Raw genomic sequence first — 21,235 nt, 5'->3', positions numbered from 1 at the left:
GCATGGTGTGCCTATCCATGTCTCTGTCTCTCAGCTGCCATGTGGCTTCCTGCCCAGGACCTGCCCCTGCTGACCTGCGGTGTGGTCTCATGGCCTGCTTCCCACTGCACCCCTGGAAGGGGGGACCTGCAGCATTTTTACTTAATCCATTACAAAAACAACACGGTGTTTCATATTAACTATGTGACAAGCGCTGTTCCATGCACTTAAATAGTGTCATTTGAGTCTGCAAAAGACCACGTGAGGTAAACACTATTTACGCACATTTTAAAGACGAAAGAAATCGAAACTCGGACTATATTTTGTCACTAGATGTGTTAAAGTAGAGTCTAAACTCTGATTCTGAATGTTTCCTTTTTCTTTATTCCTCTTCTAGAGATCTAAAAACAGACAACAAAAGACTTTTCCTATGTATGTCATGTCTCCTAATGCTTATCAGCAGGGGTGGTCCACACATTTCTTCAACATCTCAGGCCACTGTCAATAACATACCACAGCTCTCAAAACCAACTACAGTCCAGAGCGTCACTAAGGGAGAGCCCAAATCGAGCCTCATGCTTTTTATCTCTCGCTGGCTTCCAGTCTGGAGGCCGACACACTCCTGATAGCTTCTCCGGAGACAATACCTGACGAGGGATCACCAGGACAGCAAGTGCCCAAGGTGTTTGGCAGGAGCTGGAGGCAGCAGAAGCTAGCTGAAACTACTAACCTATACAAGCATCCAGTGGGTGACCTTCGGACGTCAGCCAGCTAAAGCTCCACCCTTTGAGCCCGCTAAGGTCACTATTTCCTGAACATAGCCCAAGTAAAGCTTTGAAGGCCCACCTACAGACTACTTTCCTCCTCGATTACTTGTCTCCGTGGCTCCAACCCTGCTGATCTCCTCGCCAGTCTGAGGCCCGGGGCACTCGCCTCTTGGCGTCCTGAAGTCACCTCATCAATGAACTACTTTTCGTAGATGTTTGCAATCATTTCAGCGTCAGGCAGATTGGCATGCCAAGCAGTGGGCAAAACAAGCCTCATTTGGTAACCAGAGGAGGTGGATGATTGACATGGTTGCCCAGCAAGCTCATAAAAAAAAAGCATGAAGCCTAGTATTGCTGCCAGCAGCGTACTGAGGCGGGACTGCCAGAGCTATATAGCAAGACCCTATCTCAAAAATGTCAGAAAAGTAACTTGTGTAGGGGACTATAGGACCCTGGGGTCGGAGGTGGTTTTCACTCAGGCTGCCCAGCGAGTGAATTAATAAAAGAACTAAATAGCATGTGTGGGAAGCAGCGGGCTGACTCGAGTCAGAGCTGAGTGATGTGGGAATGATTTCTTATTAATAAAGAAACTGCCTAGGCCCATTTCATAGGCCAACCCTTAGGTAGGCGGAGAAAACAGAACAGGATGCTGGGAGAAAGAAGCTGAGTCAGTGAGTCGCCGCCATGATTCTCCTGCTCCAGGCAGATGCAGGTTAAGATCATTCCTGGTAAGCCAGCTTGTGGGCCACACAGAATAATAGAAATGGGTTAGATTAATATGTAAGAGCTAGCCAATAAGAAGGCTGGAACTAATGGGTCAGGCAGTGATTAAAAGAATACAGTTTCCGTGTAATTATTTCGGGGCATAAGCTAAGCTAGCCATGTGGGCAGCCGGGTGTGGGGGAGGCAGCCCCGCCGCTCTTATTTCAACAGCTGAGGACTACAGATGGGAACTTCTAAGTGGTGGAGTTTGACTGGTTCTTCCCCCCTGTGCCACAGCAGTCCCTAAAGGATCCTACACAGCGTTTGCCCTCAGCTATTGGCATTCCCACTCCGACTAAGGGAGCCTAGGGTAGTGGTTTTACTACCTCTACAAAGACCTCAAAGGAAAGCAAATCGCGTCTATAATTGCCAAAGGGCAAAGGTTTTTCTCCTCTCTGCAGGTCTCCACACCCCCAGCATGCACATCAAGCAGAGTGCTTTTTTCCCAGGGCTTCCCAGGGGTGAGGAGGAGGAAGAGGAGGAGGAGGAGGAGGAGGAGGAGGAGGTGGTATGAGTAAACACACAGTAGAAGATAAAGCTTGGGGTAGGTGAGATTTTTCCTCCATAGTCATGGGAATGAATTGCCCTCTAGGGAACTTTGGGGAGGCAAGAGATTCCAGTCTGTGCAGGGGTGGGGGGGGGAAAGACCTAAGCTCAAGACAAGGATGCCTCTCCTCTCTCCCATCCTCCCTTTCCCTCAACAAGCTACTCACATCTGCCTCATTCCAGAGTCCTGGGATGCAGAAGGACTCCAGCAGGTCACTACCGCACAGCAGCAAGATGCGCAGTTCTGAGGAGAAGAGCAGAGTTTGCATCAGAGGGGGCCAAGGAGACAGCTCTCAGCTTTCTTCTCTCTAGAGCACAGCCGTCTGCACCGTTGGAACTGTGTGGCCCTGGTCCCCCAGACAATCCCACACCAAAGGGCCTGTAGTTCAACACCCCCATCCCCTCCTCCATTTTCCACATGAAGGGAGTGGTGCACAGAGGGTGGCCAACTGTTCTGCCTGCACAAGACATAGACACAGCCCTTGAGGGCCAAAACAGGATGGCTGGGCTTTCTAGCAGGCTTTCCTTAAGGGCTCAGCGCCCCCATCCCCGACTCTGTAGCCTAGGCTGGTCTGTAGCTGACGCTTGAACACTGGAACCTGCTCTCCTAGCGCTGGATAACAGGAACTTAGTTCTGTCTCCTCTCCCTTTCGAGTGTGTCTCCCCTGACAAGTGCCAACATAGTAGGAATAGGATGGACAGAGACCACTGACTGCCAATGAAGTATCTGAGTTGATCAACTGTGCCGTCTCTTTTGAGGTCATAACCCTCCTCAAAGGGCTTGAGAAGCAAGGCTGGAACCACCTCCCCTTTACTCCCACCTGACAGTTGTTTTTCTTCCCTCATTAAGCCTAATTTGAATTTTCCCAGTGAGGCCCATTGTCATTTAAAACCACCATGAAACAGTTGCTTATTACAAAGAGGTGGGGAGTCCTAGAGATTTCTGACATTCCACTCCAGGGTTGCGCGTGCATCCCAGGCTGCCCAGGTTTCAGCGGCACCCAATGTGTCTGAGACCACAAAGCACCTGTGCAGAGCTGGCCAGCAGTCCTCCAGACACAGCCGCTACCACGGCCCCTGAGCCTGACTTACCCCCAGGACCAGGCAAGGACTTTCAGAGGCTGAGCTTGCCCCTGTTCAACTGAGAGTCTCCAGATGGGAACGGAACAGGCAGAGAAAATAGCCACCATCTCACTGTCCAGATGTCTGGACAATGTCTGCACTGGACCGGGGTCTGCACGCCAGCCCCCAGCGGGGGAAGCCCATTGAGTGTTGAGAGCTTATATGAACCAATGATCTTTTCAGGTACAGAACCTTAATTTGTCTTTCTGTCCCAGGGCCTGGCAGTGTCTGGTACAGACAGAGGGAACTCAAGACATTGTGAGTAGTTAAGCCAGCAGATGATACGGTTACAGAGTCTCACAGGCTGCCTGAGAGCCCCTGGGCAGTTTAGGGGCATTTTTTACAGGGTCTGGTTTTCATGCCTGTGGAGCAGAGACAGATGTCACTGGCATCTTTGGATGGGACGCTGCTAAGCCAGCATCCCACAGGGCACGGGGCAGCCACCCACACAGAATTATCTGCCCCTAGAAACTGGCAGCACCAACGCTGAAAACCTTGAACGGGGGCTCCCATTCTCGTGCTAGGACTCACTGTCTTGCCCAGACTTTTCAAACGAGCCAAAGCACAGAAAGGTGTTGTAACTTCTGACTTTTTCCCCCAGGACCAGAGCAGACCTGTTATTGGTAACAGACAGGTGACCTTGGCGGAGTCTGTGGTCCCACATGAAGCCACTGGAGGGCAGCAGTAATTTCCACATCTCCGGTCTACTTCAACTGGGGTAGCCCCAGGGGAAGCAACCAACTGTGGAAAACTGACGCCAAGCAAGTTAGGACAAGGTGCCTTTTTCTCATGGAGTATGCAGGGGGTTTCTTTAAGGGAGCCTTGTAAGTACCAGAACCTCACAGAGCATACGGGTCAGGATGCAGGTTAGTTCCTCTGCCTCCACTGGGCTCCACCTCCCTGGTCATCTTGACCCAGGGCCAGCAGCCAGGATCAGTCCTCTCCCTCTAACTCTCTCCGTTCAGGAATTCCAGCTATGTGTAGCCCAGTGGCCCACCCCAGCTCCCACGGTCCACCACAGCAGCTGCCACCTGTATTGCTGCAAACCCGGAGTCTATCTGTCAGCAGGGGCCCGCACCGCTCTCCCTTTCAGAAGCCAAGAATTCTTCATTCCCTGGCCCATTATCCCTTCCTGTCAGATGCTGGGAATCCTTTTCCCTTCTGGAGAGCAAAGGGGGTCAGAGGTGGCTCGGCAGATTTAGAGCCAGTAGGGACAGCATAGCCTAAAATGTGCTCTGGATGCCGGGGAGGCAAACAGGTTCCCAGAAGTCCATACAAAGTCTGTGAAACATGAAAAAGTCAAACACACACTGGAACACAATAGAAAATCCTAGGAGTGTTCTGAGCTCTGCTGGGCAGAGACTGCCAGTGGGGCGACAGTCCCTGAGAGGAAGGACTGCAGGGAGGTGGTGCAGGGCTTTGAGCCCCATCCTGGCAGCTTTGCCCCATCTCTGCCTGTGGATGCTTTGGGCTTATAGAACCTGCTTTCTTTGTCCAGAAAGCCAGGTGCCCTCTTTCCTGCAGACTTCAGAGCGAATAAGCTGACGGATGAAGGCTGTTAAAGTCTACAACGGTAACTAGGAAGAGAAGCACCTAAATACTCCCTCATTGATTCAGTTTAATGCAATTGGTTTAACTGTATGCTCCCAGTATTTCATTTTCACTAATGGCTCTGCTTAGCATAGTTGTCAAATAGTGGATAAGTCCCCACTTCCATACTGCTCACAGCAGAACCACAGCAGAAGTCCAGCCGCCCAGGGCACACTCAGAGGAGCCTGAGGAAGGCATCTAGGCAGCTAGAAGTCATATCTGTGTGGGTTTGAGACTAAGTTGCCTCTCCTTCTAGAGAGCCGCTGACCCTCCTCGCCACCTGTGCCAGCTCTGTTCTGGGCTGCCTCTGTCATCTTTTTCCAGCTACAGTATTTGGGGTCCCCCTCCATCTTTGGAACCTTGCAAAGTCTTCAGTTTCTGATTTGCTTCAATTATTTACACAGCTGTCAGCGCCTTCCCAGCAGACAGCTGTTTGTTCCAGCTTCTGCCTACTCTGGATTGAGCATGGGGTCTCACCCAGACCTTAGCCCAGTCAGCCCTTGCCCCTTTCTCTACTTTAAAGCCCTGGAAACTGGACACTGTCTTGTTTGTGTGCAGTATCGGTGGGTAAACACAATGGTCTCTCTCATTAGCACTGATGCTCAGCTTTCCTTCTTTTAGATGAGGGAGGGAAGCTGTGAGGGGAAGCGTGCCAGTTGATCCACTCCGACTGGAAGTGAGCCTAGTTAGGGGATGTTAAATGGCACCTAAGATTATCTGTAGAAGGACGATTCTGATAGTAGACCCAGTTGCAAAGAGACTCCCGATGTTTCAAACCTCCACCCTCCCTGGCATTGCTGCATGTGAGTGGAGGCCAGAGGCTCCAAATGTTCCCCTTCTGTAGCTCTACTCACCAATCTCTTCATACCGCATCACTGTGCCCAGGTTGGCATTCTCATCTGGGGAGAGAGAGTGGGGGGCATTAGGGAGCTGAGAACCTCAGTGAGAGTGCTGGGGGGCTGCGGGTGGATGGGGAAAGATCAGATGGCAGGGAGCATCCCCTCCCTTCCCAGGGCAGAGCTTCATATTTCTGGGATTTTCATAGTTAGATCATCTCACTGGGGAACCCAATGACAGACACTCATGCTGAGGGCCTTCTATTCGTGTGTCCACCAGAACTGTGCCCTTAGAACCTGGGACATGGGATTTGGGGTCACAGGAGATGGCCTCCTCTCCTTCCATTGCTTCCTGGTTTAAAGATTGGGATGTTGAGCCATTTCCTCGGTGGGATGTAGCAGAAGCTGGCAGGAAGAACGAAAGGCCAGAGCCTCTGGCACAAGTTCCTAGTGTGCACTGTCTGCACAGAGGCGTACAAGGTACACATAAGTGCACACAAATCTACAGCCGAGCTGCCTCATCCCTGCCTCTGCCTCCTCAACTGTCTCTTAGTTCCCTATCAATAAGCCCCAAACTGGAAACCTTCATTAGGGCAAAAGGAAGCCCCAAAGGAAAAAAGAAAAAAGTTCTTTTGGCTCTTTTTGGGGCTCTTTTTTAGAGTAAATTAGAGGTGAGCAGGGAGGAACACCCAAAGGACAGAGGGGCCTAGGGACAGAGGCTGTGCCCACCGGAGGACAGCCACTGCCTGAGCCAGGAGCCAGGCCCCATGGCAAACATCCGGTGTGTAGACATATGGAGTGCAAGGTAAGGAATGAACACAGACTGGAGGAGGGAGAGGACCATGAAAGGCCTTCCAGGACCACAGCATCCTCTCGCTCCCATCGCCTCTTGACATTGTAGGCCTGGACATCCCTGCTTGTCTGGTTTCTTTCAGTTGCTGCTCTACAAATGATCACCCCACTAGGGTGTCCTAGTCCATTCAAGTTTTACAGCAAATACCATGGGCGGGGTGACTTTCAAACAACAGGAATTTATTCCTGAATGTTCTGGAAGTTGGAAGTCTAAGGTGAAGGAGCCAACGTGGGTAGCATCATCTCCATGTATCTTCAGATGGTAGACGGGGTGGGCTAGTTCTGCAAGGTCTTTTCTTTATAAGACATTTTAAAATTACATTTCATTTATTTTGTTTGTGTGCAATTCACCTACATGATTTAATTATCTCTCAAAGACCGTGGCTCCTAATACCATCCCCTGGGGGATTAACAATTCAGTCTATGAATTTCAGGAGGTGGGGCTCTTCGCTGATGAATTAAGAGAGGTGAGGAGGAAGAAGACAGATGGCCCCTTACCTACAAAGGTGAAGCGCTCCACGGGAGGGCGGACGCAGCAGATCCGGGTGAGGCTCTCTCCCACCTTTCCCAAGATCTTGGCTATGGGAGAGAAGAAGACAGACGGAGACAGAGGGAAAGGACCACTCACAGCTGACACTAAGGTCAGCACAGCACCGGGGCCACTTTAAACCACATGGGTATACGGGGAGGGGTGTACTGGAAAGTGGAAAGCAGGCAGGAGGGTAGAGAGAAAGGTCACAACAATGACAGCCACAAGTTCTTTCTTCTCCTCCAGAGTTCAAGGCACAAGCACTGTGAGCCACAGGCTACTTTCTTGTCATGGTTATTGTTGAAAAGTGGAAAACAGAGGCAGAGAGAAGGGAGATACATAAAGAGAAAAGGAAACAGCACTCATGATCCTACATCTAGCTAGATCCATACCTTAGCATCTTGGTGTGTTATTTAGTTTCTTCCATTTTAATGAGTATAAATGCAAGTATGTTGGGTCAGACAGCAAATTTATATTTGTGTATTTATACTGCTGATCTCCCAATTCTTTTATTTATTTATCTATTTATTTCTCCCCAAGACAGGGTTTCTCTGTACAGCCCTGGCTGTCCTGGAACTTGCTCTGTAGACCAGGTTGGTCTTGAACTCACAGAGATCTTCCTGCCTCTGCCTCCCAAGTGCTGGGCTTAAAGGCATGCATCACCTCTTCCAATTCTTAATGTTCTGGTTCAAATCTTAAATGTCCCCCAAAGGCACGTGTTGAAGTTTGGTCCCCAGCAGATGATACTGTGGGAAGCAGTAGAAGTCTTAGAAGGAGAAGTCTAACGAAAGAGAATTAGGCCACTCGGTGTGGGTCCTGGTTTCTCCCTCCCTCCCCTTTTGCTTCTGACCACTACAAAGTGAGCCACTGCCCCTGCCACTCACTCCCATGATGCTCTATGCTTCCACAGCATCAAAGCAACATGGTCAAGTGCCCCTGGACAAAACTTCTGGAACTTGAGCCAAATACATCTTTGTTCCTTTAAGGTTGATTTTCTTAGGCATTTGTCACAACAATGGGAAGCCGCTGTCACTAACACACTTCTCATGAGCTTCTTGGTGGGTTTGTCCCAAGCCTGTCATTAGCCACTCGTCCCACTAGACAGTAGCACCCAAATCCAAGGGACCTCAGCCTGTGGCAGACTCCACACCAGAGTCACCTCTGCTAGGCTAAGGAGAGCATGCCTGTCCATGCAGGTGGTCTTCACAGTAATCGGGCACCCTAGCTGGCTGAGAGGTGGCTTCTGTGGCTCTTATGTGTTCTATCTCTCCAGGCCCTAGTCCCAAAACTTGCTTAGCATAACTCTATGCAAATGGAATCCTAGATTTTCTGTGTAAATTACTATATTTATAAAAAGCCAGTAATATAATAGTATGTGGTTTCTCTTAGAATTTGTATCCAGCCATCATGTTTTGTTTGAAACAACATTTCATGTAGACCAAACTGCCCTTAAACTCCTGATCCTTCTGTTTTTTTCCTCCCAAGTTCTGGGGTACAGGCATCCGCCAGCACACCCAGTGTTATCTGTTGGAACTGACCTGGGAGAATCCCTTAGAGCATGTCCCTTGGACCTGACAGCTCTTCAACCTTTGAGCTGTTCAACTTAGACTAATCACAAACTGTTTCTAGATCTTCGTTGTTTAATTTGTCAAAGGAAAGACATCATCTACATCACAGAATCGCTGAGTTTAATGAAAACTGAAGTAAAGACAGAACACAAAGCACCCTAAGGTGCACAGTACTAGCATGGAGGAGAAAGTGTTGGTGGCTTTGCTCTTTGTTGTTGAGGAGGTGGCTAAGAGTATGGGCATTATGTATGCAATATGACTCATGGCCCTGCTACTTCCTCACTGCGACCCTGGGTGAGACCCTCAACCTCTCTGGAGGAGGCAAAGAAAAATGCTCCCTTTCATATATTAAATCCCTATTAAGGCAATTATATTTATATTTAAATACATAAGAAGGCACACTGTCCTTTCCTCTCCTCCCTCCTCCCTCTCTTCTGTTCCCCACCTCCTCCCTCCTCCCTTCTCTTTCCTATGCTTCACCCTCCTCCTGCTCTTCCTCTTTCTAGACTGACTAACTCAAATGCTGGGTGGGCCCTCTAGGTGACTCTGAGTAAAGGAGATCTTTGCCTAGTGTCTCTTACCTGCAGTGGGCTTGCTGGACACATTGCTGTTCTGGTAAATGGGCTGTGTGTTCTCATGTTGTGGCTGTCCAATCACAGGTGTCATGGAAGGTGTGTTGACGTTGGAGAGGATGCAGCCAGTCACCCTCTGGGAAAAGGGAGAAGCACTGAGTCAGTGTCCTTAAGCAAGTGACGGTGCTGAGAATCATGGCCCAGTTGTCGCCATGGACATCTGTCTGCCAAGCAGAGTAAGGCAGTCTCAAGCCTAGGGATGGTCTACAGTGGCAGGAAACAGGGTAACTCAGCAAGAAAAGTTGGGAAGTGACATCCAACAGCCCTGGACCCCAGTTCAGGCTCTCCACTTTCTAGTCGTGTGACTTTGAGCAGTCCCTGAACCTTATGATAATACAATACAATTTGCTTTTTTTTTTTTTGAGATGAGTTTCTCTGTGTAGTTCTTGCTGTCCTGGAATATGCTCTGTAGCAAGACCGGCCTCAAATTCAGAGATCTAGCTGCCTCTCCTCCTGAGTTCTGGGATTAAAGGTCACTACCACCCATGACCTTAAATTTTCTATCCACCTGTCTCTACTTCATGAGTACTGAGATTACAGGCTTTAGCCATCCTTTATAGTAAACATACACACACACACACACACACACAAAGTGGGGTGTGTGTGTGGATCTATATCTAGGTGGAAGTTAGTCAATCTCCTCTCTTAGGAGTTAGCCCAGTTGGGCAGATCGGTCTCCTGGCCAAGGGACTGTCCCTCAGGAATACAGGCCTACCTTAAGCCATTTTGACTGTGGTAGAATTATCTGAGCAAGTCCATGCAAAGTGCCTCTGAAGTGCCTGATGCTGGCAGGGCTTTGTGTAACCTTCTGCATGCCATGACTATCTGTGAGCCCTGCCTACTTCTTGGGGCTCAAAAGAGATCATCTCATGAGGGAGCCCAGCAGGCGTGGGAAAGGTCAGCCCAACCATAGGCATCATCGGCCGGCCGCCTCAGCCTCTACAGGCCAGACATGCCAATACCACAACCAGCCAGAGACCAGTGCCAGGCAGGGCAGGATGTATCTGTGTCACAGGAAGTGTGGGGTGAGTTCCAAGTCCCCTGGGGCCTGGTCATCACACTTCAGAGCCACCTGGTGTCTTGAGATACATTATTCATTAACATGTGTTATCAGGACCCACTGCTCCCTCCAGTGACGTTGAAAATAGAATGTAGCCTCAGGGGAGCCATAAGCAACTCCTTTACCCAGGGCAGAGAATGGCAGAGAACCATGGGACTAAGTGCATATTCAAGGTTCCTTCCCAAAAGCCTGCATCTCTGGGGTGATGGTGCCCATTGCATTTCCAGGATTGAAGTCCTGCAGTGAGAGGACCTTCAAGCCCCAGGGATGGCCAGGAAGCCCCTCTGGGTATAGTTTCTATAAGCCATGCTGCAGGCGGAATGCCTGGAGTCCATCTGAGCTCCAGAAGAGCAGGCATTTGTTTTGTGGCTTAATCCATCCCTCCATCTGCTCCTATCATAAGAAGGTCGCAGCAACATCCAGTTTCCTCAGCGAGGCAGTGTCTCAGCCTGCTCTGTGGGCTCCTCTGACCCGCTTGGCTGACAGAATAGAAGGGTGATCTGCCCTTTTATTATTTTATCACCAAAAAAGACAGTGCCACATTGTCTCTTAATGGCTGCTCTGCGGCTGAGGGGTTTTCTTGCTGCATCCTTAGCTCCATTTGACTTGCTCTGACTCGGGAGAAAATGATTGGTCACATACTCTACCCTTGCCTGCGTCCTGCTCAGTCTCCCATAACTCTCCTGACCTCAGCAATTTTTACAAACCCAACTTTGAATGGCCAGCCCCCTGGCAAGTTTATCCTCCAAGCCGGGCACACCAGTCTCATGCCAGGATGGGGCAAGGAGGGGTTATGAGGAAGCAGCTCTGCTTTGGCTGTGAGGCTGGGGACCATCTGTAACCTCTACCGTCAGCCAGCCACTGTCAGGCACTATTACAGCTGGAGCTTGGGGGTGCACTTCTCGGACTCAGGCTCAAGCTTTGGGCATGAGTATAAGAGGAAGTGCCCAGGAAGACTGGGCATTTGGACAACAAAAAAATTGCCAGGTTCTATGGTCATTATAACCAGGACAGCATTCAGAGATGCTTCAAGCGTTCCCGACTCTCCCCTTAGCAGAGAGCTGAAGGCCTCTGTGAGACTAAACAGAACACAGGTGGCAGGTGACACCCCCCCCCCCAGCTCACCTGGCAAGTGTGAGAGATAAACTGATGCCAGCCACTGATAATTTTGCTTGTTGACTCACCACTTCTTCACCTATCCTGACTGACCCATCCTTACACAGGAAACGAGGTGTCTCTTCGTAAAAGGTTGTGTCACTCATTCTATGCATGCATGTGTGTCTGTGTGTGGGTAGGTACATAGGAATGCAGGGGCAAGAGGCATCGGATCCCCTGACCTCCGGTCCTCTGCAAGAGCAGTTAGTGCTTTTAACTGCTGAGCCATCTAGTCGGCTCCAAGACATCTTCTGTCACTCTGCTATAGTGACTGCCATGGAAGCGTGAGAGGAACCCAGTCTCACTGTCCCTTCAAGAGGACCACAAAGGAATCAGGATAGCTCTGAAGGGTTTAATTCTACAGAGGAACTTAATAGATTGGACAGCAGCAGTCTGGTGGCCCTCCATGCTCCTCTTGCTCCTGGTTTCCTTTGGAATCTAAATCCCACGTGGTAAAATGAAGCCCAGCTGTGTGGTTGGTACAATGTGTATCACTCGGTCAGGGACTGCGTCATTAAGAGAGGATGACAACAGTCAGTCACGGAGTCAGGGGGGATGCAGGTCTCCTGGGATCAGAACAATGCTGCTTAGTTTACTTAGAGCTGGGGACTCTTCACACAGAGTGTAGGGTAATGTCCACCAAGACAGCTTGCTGTGTCTGCCAGCCTGTCAGTCAGGGGTTTGGCCACAGATCTTGCTGTTTCTCATCCTGCCACCGCCAACTCAGTGAGCTGGTATGGATCTGCGGAGGGTGCTCTGCTCACACTGTGGCTGGTGCTGCTGGGTAAGCAGCAGGCCCTAGGTCACTGCAGGTTTTAGACTGCAGTGGGGAACATAGGCACTCTCCTTCATCCTGGATCAATAAATGTCACTGTGTGCCCTTAGGTTCACAGGTTCCTCGCTGGGCTTCCTGTTACCCGCTAGCAAAGCAGGGATCGGCCACCATCACCCAAAAGGTTCTTGTGTGGAAGGATGTGTGGGAATGAGGGAGCTTTGATCCTTAGGTGTGACATCCTGTCCTAGAGTGGGAACTTTTGGGTCCCTAATAGATGGGGAGGGAACTTGGCAACTTGTACCAACTCTAAGAGGACATTGTTTAGTTTTGTTTTAATTATTCTCTTTATATACATTACATAACCAACTGTAGTCTGCCTATCTCCACCTCCCAACCCCTCATCTTCCCCCACTTCAGATCCACTCTTTCTCCATTTCCCCTCAAAAATAGAAAAACAGAAATAAAGAAAAAAGAAAAGAGCAGGCCTCTCAGGAATATCAACTGAACATGGCATAACAAATTACAATAAGGCAAGGCACAAACTTTATCAAGGCTGAACGAGGCGACCCAGCAGGGGGAAGAGGGCCCCAAGTTCAGGGAAAAGCATCAGAGACACTTCCCACTCCGAATGATAGGAGTCCCACAGGAAACTATACAACCATACCATATAATAACATATACACAAAGGACCTAGCCCAGACCCATGCGGAGTTCGTGTTTGTCGCGTCTGTCTCTGTGAGCCCCTGTGAACCCCGCTTAGCTGATTCTGTGGGTTCTCATAGTGAGAACATCATTTTTTAGCCCCAGCCAACAACATTGAATTTCTGATCCTCCTACCCCTACCTCCCAATAGAGGGGTGCACATCCCCGTTTTTATGTGGTACTAGGGACCAAACTCAAAGGGGTTCACACATACTAAGCAAACACTCTAGTAACTGAGCTACATCCTCAGCCCGAAGGGCATCTCTGTCCCTTGCCTAGCAGGCCCCCTTCCCCACTGAAGCCTTACAGCTCTAGTCTCTTCCTGGTCCCTCTTTGAACTTGCTTCTCCAGCTGATGACAGCCGCGCATGTCAAGTCCAGCCCCAACAACATCCTATCAACCCCCAATGGGAGGACAAGTCAAGAGTGGAAGGTGAGGGAGCAAGGCCGGTGCTGCTCCAGGGGCCTAATCCACTATCTTCCCCGGAGCCATACACAGACTGGCAGGGAAACAGGAAGCAGATGCCAGGGCAGCAGGGCACCAGGCCAGCAGCCTCTTTCTCCCAGCCCTCTCCTGCACCCGGCTCATCCACCCACCCTTGGCCACGGCCCGGCTCACCTTCATGAGGTCTCGATGGTGTTCCAATACACTGCAGGTCGTCTGCCAGGTGTCTTGGTAGCACTCCCATGGGTCCACTCTGCCGTCACAAGAGAGGCTGTCCTTAGTCTCCATTGTACGCCCTGTCTCCCCACTGCTTCCTCCCACGGCTCAGGGAGCTTAGCAGACCTGGCCGTGTTGTGTGCTTAGACCTCAAGTTAGGTTAAACCAGCTGTGAAATAGGCTCCTGAGCCTCAGTTTCCCTCTCTGTAAAATGAGAAGTATCTAGCACAGGCAGGTGAGAAAGATGCTGGCGTGAATCTCCAAGTTTAACTCCAGCTCAGCACTCTTTCTAGTGTGAGGACTTGGGAGATTTTATATACAAAGTGCCTATCAGGATGGCTCCTGCTTATTTTCACATGGAAAGGGGAAATCTTCAGGCTCTTGCGGGACTGTGATAGGATTAAATGAACCAGGGGCTCAGCAAGCAGGGATGGAGCAAGCCCTGGAAAAGCAGCCCCATGGGCCTCAGCTGGGAGGAGCAGTGCCCGGAGGCTGGAAGTAAGGCTTGACAGCTAGACTAGAGGGTACAAACCCACAGGCCAGCCGACTCCTCCAGCACAGGAGGCTGGGAAGTGAGCAGGGATCCTGCCCCAGACTGATGCCTCCCTTGGCCTCAATTGCCAACTTAATGAACTGCTAAATTGAGCTATTTCTGAAATGTTCTCTTTGTGGTTGAGCATCCCTGCCCATTGCCTGCCAGGCGCCCTGGGTTTCCTGAGTCGAGGTCTTACTAAGTGAAAATGAAGGGGGTCTACCTGGTTCCTCCTGTCCTGCCCCTGAGCACACAAGTGTGGGAGGTGAGTAAACCCGTGGACTCACCAAATGGGTACCCAGAGTCAGGGCTAGCTACCCAGCTTCCCTCCCCAGAGCTCCTCAGATGCCTCAGTTCTGACCTTCCACGTGGGGTAGGTGGTAGTCACTCAGTAACTATCCATCAGATCAATGAAGGGATTATTCCAGAATGTTTTTTTTTTTTTTAACACTATTGCAGCAGTAACAGCTTCTGCCCAGTATGTTCTCTGGATTCATTTCCCACGGGCAATCAGCAAGAGATGTGGTTTCGGACACTGACCTGATCATAGATGGACTGTCTTCCAGCACTTTGACTTCTCCAGGCCTGTTTCTCATCTGAGAAAGCAGCCACTCTCTACTCAACTGTGTATTTTATTTTATTATTTTATTTTTTTAAACATTTATTTATTTAGTTATACAGTATCCTGCCTGTAGGTCAGAAGAGGGCACAAGATCTCATTATAGGTGATTGTGAGCCACCATGTGGTTGCTGGGAATTGAACTCAGGACCTCTGGAAGAGCAGTCAGTGCTCTTAATCGTTTGAGCCATCTCTCCAGCTCCTGTATTTTATTTTTTTTAAAAGAGTTATTTTTATTTATGCATGAGATGCCTGCCAGAGAGGGTGTCAGCTCCCCTGGAGCCAGAGTTACAGGCAGTAGTAAGCTGCCCGAGGTAGGTATGAGAACTGAACTCCTGTCCTCTGGAAGAACAACGAGGGATCTTAACTGCTGAGCCATCTTTCCAGTCCTCAAGCCAAAAGGAAGTCCCTCGAGGGTGAGGCTTCTCATACAAACACCCCGCAGGGCCACATGGATGGATGCTTAATTATGACCGTGCTGTCCTTGACTGCCCTCAGTTCTGCTGGCCCATCCCTCCTGGGTTAACTGCACCCCTCACTCTGAGGTCGAGGCCCCTCCCCTCATGGAAACTTCTAGGTGCTGCTTATTTTTCCACTGTTGGAAATTAAAGCGCAAATGATGTGCCATTATTTTTTTTAAACACCATCTTCTCATGCAAATTATAACGGTAGGAACGTGGGGGACATAATTAGCATAATTAGTGGAAGCTTGCTTTAATTACACTGCTGGCTCAGAGCATGGGAAGCGCTGCCATCTTAGCGTCTTAGTGGCACAGCTAGTCTAGTGATGTGCGTGGGGTGGTAGGGACGGCAGTGATCAGGGTCTGAGTTGGTAGAGGTATCCTAGAGAGCACTGCTCAGCGGCCCCATACCTTCGTCTGGGAGTCAGTGTGGACCCCTGAGGGACCCTAAAGTCAGAAGTGGGCAGTAATCAAGGGCCACAGACTTTCTCTGAAAGAAAGGGAGTTGTGGCTGAGAGTTAGTTCATGGAAGTCGGTGGGAATGTGAATGAGAGGCATCTGGGATTTGGGACCAGGCTCCTCCCTGCCGTGATGTTTTTAGAAACTCTAAGAATCACACCAGGACCCACAGGTACAAAATTCTGTAAGACAGCTCTTTAATTTTGATTCTTTGGTTCAAAAATAAACAAAGTTATCAATTGGGCTACCACTGGAGAGCTACCTAATTATGACCGGTATGGGGCTAATCTCTCTCCGACTTCCTCACCCTTGTGGGTTCCAAATTACTGACTCTTCCTCTTTCCCATTTCATCCCAGGAAGCCCCAGGACCATCTGCCTCTGGCATCACTCACAGCCCTACCTGATCCAGTCGGAATTCTGGACAGCCAGTTGACACATGACGAGACGATGCCGGCTCGACACAAGGCCCTGGGAAGCAACCACACCGTGAGTAGGAGGTGGCCCCGGTTTCCCACAGCGCCCAGAGACACCAGCGTAAGCCACCCCATTACAAAGTATAGCCATGTTTGATGGTAAGAGGAAACAAGAGTTGGGACCCCTTGACTTGTCCCTTTGCCACACACACAGACTTTGAGTGACAGCCGGAAAAGGAAAGGAATGAAGGATGCGCGGTGTAACCCACTGCATCAGAATCCAAACCAGCCAATGCCCAATCTACTAAGGTTTGACCTGGTTTAAGCTCCGTTAGTCTGGTTTGGTGATTAGAGTATCTGTGGGACAGACAGAAATGACTGGGCAAGTTCCCACATTTTGGGGGACCTGTGGCAATTTATAAGAGGCACTGGGATGCTTTTTCCAAAATAAAAATCGCAGGAACTGTTTGTCCAGTGTAGCTCAACCCATAACCTGCTGCCAATCTGGAGCCCAGCACAGTTCCATGGAGCAGGCATACTTAACCCTCTGCCTATCTGGAGCCCAGCACAGTCACAGGGAGCAGACACACTCACTCCTCTCTGTGAGCATCTGGCTGTCATGGGCACCTGGCCCTTCAGCTGTGGCCAGACACCCAGGTTTGACTGTGGTCCAGGGATGAAAGCCAGATGCTTATTGTTAGGCATTTTGCATTTCCAGGAATCTCAGAGACCACGCTGGGTCAATTTCATTCAGGGGAGCAGTCATGAGGAGGGAAGGTGAAGGGAGAAGGGAAACCCCACCTGTTTTCCATAGGAGTCGTGGACAGGAGAGACAATTCCACCAATCACAATGAATCTTCCAGTCTTGTGCAGATAATCCCTGGCTCTTTCTAATTAAGAGAAGAAATTACAAGATATTACAAGAGAGGAGAGGTGGATTAAAGGTGATAATTGAAATCAATCTGTTTGGCCCTGAACCCACTAAGGTTTGGTGCTTGATATTTAAATAGAAGGTGTCAACTTTCAAAGCAAATGGTGGTGACTCAAAGGTCCAGGAGGTGGACCTTAGCCCCAGAAATGAAAGGAGTTAGAATTTAATCATAATTCGAGGCTTAATCCAGTGGTAAGGGGTCTGAGCTGGAGGAGTCATGGGAGTCTGAGGGGTTTAAACAAGAACCTCATTAAGGAGCACTAAGAGATGCTGATTGGAATTTACTCCTATTGTCTCTTGCAGAAATTCCAATGAACAGAAAAAGGAAGCCTCCTTAGAATATGAAAGATGGGCTGATTGCCTCACCCAATTACCCAGAAGGAAGAAATAGGAAAACAAACGTAAAGGGCCTTGTGCATAACCATAGAGTTAACCTGTACATAACCATAGAGAGTTAACCTGTACATAACCATAGAGAGTTAACTTGTACATAACCATAGAGTTAACCTGTACAGAACCATAGAGAGTTAACCGCCAGCCTAGTGACTTACAGTTGCTTGAGATAAAAAGACAGACCAAACAAAAGCCTCCTTACGAGAGTCCCATTCCTTACCCAAATTGATCAGGCAAGCCCAGGCTCACGTTAGTAAGAAAACTAGTGAACCAGAAAAGCTTTAAAGTCTATAGTTTATTTCTGCCACCACAGCAGCCTGCCTCAGCCGCCAAGGCAGTGAAGTCACCATCTGCTGCCAGGAGCCTTTCTGCCGTCAGCTGTGTCCTTTAAAAGTCACAGTCCCCTCCTTCTCTTCTGGCTGCTTTTTCCCCTTATCTCTTCCCTGTTCTGTCTGTCCATCTGCTGTTTGTCTGACTGCCTTTCTCATGTCCCCACTCCCAGGAGACCTTCCTCACACCCCGCCCGGAACCTCATGCACCAACTCTGTTGTGGATGGAGTTTGCATTTAGTGGTGAACCTCAGCAGGGCCCACCGGAAGATATCCACTTCTGTAATGGTCTGTCCTGTCCCTTTAAGAGACAAGCCCTGACCCCTCCCCCTGCCACACACACACACACACACACACACACACACACACACACACACACACACCACTGAGGCAGGCAGATCTTCCTTCTGCTTCCAGCCTGAGTGCTCTTCCCTTTCTGTTACTCTCCCAATGAGGTAGCTGCTGCATGGCTCCTCCACCACCCTCTGCCTCTCTCTGCTCTTCTCCCTTCTCATCTTACTCCCTTTCCCCTTCCCTTCCGTAATCCAATAACAAATATCCAATGTCACTCTGCATGGCGTGCCCATCTGTCTGTTTCTCAGCCACTGTGGCTACCCCTATGCCAGGTTTCTCACCCACCACTTGGCTCCCTGCCTTGGAGCCATGGGCCCACCATGGTCGTGGGACCGGCTGCCTGCTGCCTGCCACCTGCCACCACTCAGTGACCTGTGGCATGGTCTCATGGCCTGCTCCCACTGCTCCCACTGCCGCCACTCAGGGACCTACAGCATGTCTGTTGCTGCACCCCTCGGGGAACAGCAGCATTAAACCGTAACGACTTCACTTTTTAAATCCTTTCACTAACCCTGTTTTATTTTCTAGGGAGCCCATCGAGCAAATTCTATCAGGTTGCATTATTTTTAAGTTTTTATATTTGTGTGTGTGTGTGTGTACCTATTCTTGCAGAGGCAGGAATTGATTTCCTCATTTACTTTTTACCTTACTTTTACAAAAAATATACTTTATAATTATGAGTGTGTGTATGTGTGTGTACTCACGCTTACACCCTCATGCATGTGCCAGAGAAGTCCAGAAAAGGGTGTCAGATCTCTTGGAGCTAAGTTATAGGAGCTTATGAGCCCCATGCAGATGCCGGGAAGTGAACTTAGGTCTTCTGGAAAAATAGCGTTCATTCCTAGTCTCTGAGCCACCTCTCAAGCCCCCTCTATTTTTTTTTTTTGAGATAAAATCTCTCTCTGAACCTGGAGTTTATTGACTGTCCAAACTTTCTGGCCAGTAACCTTTTTTTTATTTTAATATTCATTTATTTGGTTTTTGGAAACAGGATTTCTCTGCAAAACAGCTCTGTCTGTTCTGGAACTTGCTTTATAGACCAGGCCGGCCTCAAACTCACAGAAATCCACCTGTCCCTACCTCAGTGCTGAGATTAAAGGCACTCCACCATGCCTGACTTTTTGCCATGCTTTTTATATGTATGAGTGTTTTGCCTACATATGCCTGATACCCTTAGAGGCCAGAAGAGGGCTTCATATCCCCTGGACCTGGAGTTACAGATGGTTGCTAGCTGCCATGCGGGTCTGGGGAACTGAACCTGCGTCCTTTGTGAGAGAAGCAAGTGCTCTGAAGTACTGAGCCACTTCTCCATGCCATCTAAGTAGATGCTGTGGATCAAAGTCAGGCCTCTCTATCTTGAGGAAAACCCTTCACGATTGAGCCAGCCCTGAAGCCCTGAGGTATGAATTTTGAGATGGGGAAATCTGTGAGTGGAAGGGGAGGGAACAGCAAGCCTGGGTATAGGTTCTCAGTCAAGCTTGTATGACCTCATGACTCTCTCTGCATTTAAAAATAATGCTCACCACAGCTTTCTTTTATCCCTTCCCTGTAAAATCTTCTTTTTAAAAATTGACATTTTTTTTAACATTTTAGATTTAATTTTCAGAGCAATAGGAAGATGGTGCCTATAACTCAGTAAACAGCATGGTTGCTCTGACCTCTCTCCCACACGGCTTCCCTGGTCCATGCACAGCCTTGCACTTGACTTGCTCCACTTGACTAACTGTTGTGCACGGTCCACATTATGATTCATTCTGTGCTGTAGTGTTCTCTAGGTTTTAATGAGTCTGGGACACAGGCCCGTTAAGAAGTACCACACGGAGGAAGTCTGCCCGAAGTCTAGAGTGCTCTACCTGTTCGCTTCCCCTTCTCACCTTGGTCTCTGTCAGCCATGGCTTTTTTTTTTTTTTTTAACTATTGATTGAGATTTGCCGGGGTAGTGGTCAGAAGGATGTAGCACACAGTCTCTTTAGACTGGGTCCTTCCATTTAAGTTCTTCATGGCTCTCTGTGCTGGCTAGTTTTATGTCAACCTGACACAAGCTATAGTCTTCTGAGAGGAGGGAAACTCCACTAAGAAATACCTCCATAAGATAAGGCTGTAGGCAAGGCTATAAGGCATTTTCTTAATTAGTGATTGATGGGGGAGGGCCCAATCCATTGTGTGTGGTGCCATCCCTGAGCTGTGGTCCTGAGTTCTCTATGAAAGCAGGCTGAGTAAGCCATGAGAAGCTAGCCAGTAAGCAGCACCCCTCCTGGCCTCTGCATCAGCTCCTGTCTCCAGGATCCTGTCCTGCTTCAATTGCCCTGACTTCTCCTGGCCTCTGCATCAGCTCCTGTCTCCAGGATCCTGTCCTGCTTCAATTGCCCTGACTTCTTTTGATTGTGAACAGCAATAAGGAGGTGTAAACCAAATAAACCCTTTCCTCCCAAGTTGCTTTAGTCATGGTGTTTCCTCATAGCCATAGTAACCCAGATGAAGTTGTTTACCATGGCTAAACAGTTGATTTATCTTCATCAGTGAAGAACATTCCATAATCTAGCTGGTTCTCAGTTTGCTGTTCTGTCTGCCTGATGAAACACATTGTCATTGCTCCCAGGTTTCTGGTGATTATAAACAAAGCTGTCATAAAAAGGCACCAGATCTCATTACAGATGGTTGTGAGCTGCCATGTCGGTGTTGGGAATTGAACTCAGGACCACTGAGCAACCATCTCCCCAGCCCCTCATGTAGGTGTTTGTATAATTATGTTTTCACTCATTTAGGTCAATATATAGGAGTGAGATCACTAGATCATATGGTAAGAATGTGTTTAGTGCTATAATAAACTGCCATTGTCTTCTAAAATGGCTGCACCATTGTGCATTTCCACCAGCAGCAGAAAATGAGAATAACTATTGCACTGTATCCTTGCCAACACTTGTTACTGTTGAGTTTGTGCGTTTAGTCATCCAATAGCAGTGTTACTTTGTTATCTGTTTATTTAAAACTTATTTTACTTTTGTATTTTTTCAAGGTTTATTTCTTTTCATATGCATTGGGTTTTACCTGCATGTGTGTCTGTGTGAGGGTGCTGGATCCCCTGGAACTGGAGTTACAGACGGTCATAAGCTTCCATGTGGGTTCAGGAATTGAACCCAGGTCCTTTGAAAGAGCAGCCAGTGCTCTGAGCCATCCCTCTAGTCCTGATTTATGCGTATGTATATAT

The 21,235-nt window shown here is 49.0% G+C and overlaps 1 protein-coding gene across 1 annotated transcript in view; it reads right to left on the bottom strand.

Annotated features, from left to right (window-relative positions):
- Nmnat2 (nicotinamide nucleotide adenylyltransferase 2) overlaps nt 1-21,235 on the bottom strand; it is a 175,724-nt gene that overhangs the window by 24,589 nt on the left and 129,900 nt on the right. The window contains exons 2-8 of the mRNA XM_005363871.3: nt 16,822-16,910; nt 16,008-16,075; nt 13,494-13,572; nt 9,133-9,259; nt 6,953-7,033; nt 5,621-5,665; nt 2,222-2,298 (exon numbers count right to left, since the gene is read on the bottom strand). Of these exons, the coding sequence (XP_005363928.1) occupies nt 2,222-2,298; nt 5,621-5,665; nt 6,953-7,033; nt 9,133-9,259; nt 13,494-13,572; nt 16,008-16,075; nt 16,822-16,910 (566 nt within the window). The remainder of the gene's footprint in view (nt 1-2,221; nt 2,299-5,620; nt 5,666-6,952; nt 7,034-9,132; nt 9,260-13,493; nt 13,573-16,007; nt 16,076-16,821; nt 16,911-21,235) is intronic.

The sequence above is a fragment of the Microtus ochrogaster genome, assembly GCF_000317375.1.
Source record: "Microtus ochrogaster isolate Prairie Vole_2 chromosome 6 unlocalized genomic scaffold, MicOch1.0 chr6_random_2, whole genome shotgun sequence".
NCBI lineage: Eukaryota > Metazoa > Chordata > Mammalia > Rodentia > Cricetidae > Microtus > Microtus ochrogaster.
Note: the sequence above shows the minus strand (reverse complement) of the source record. Positions and strands in the feature narration are given on the sequence as shown.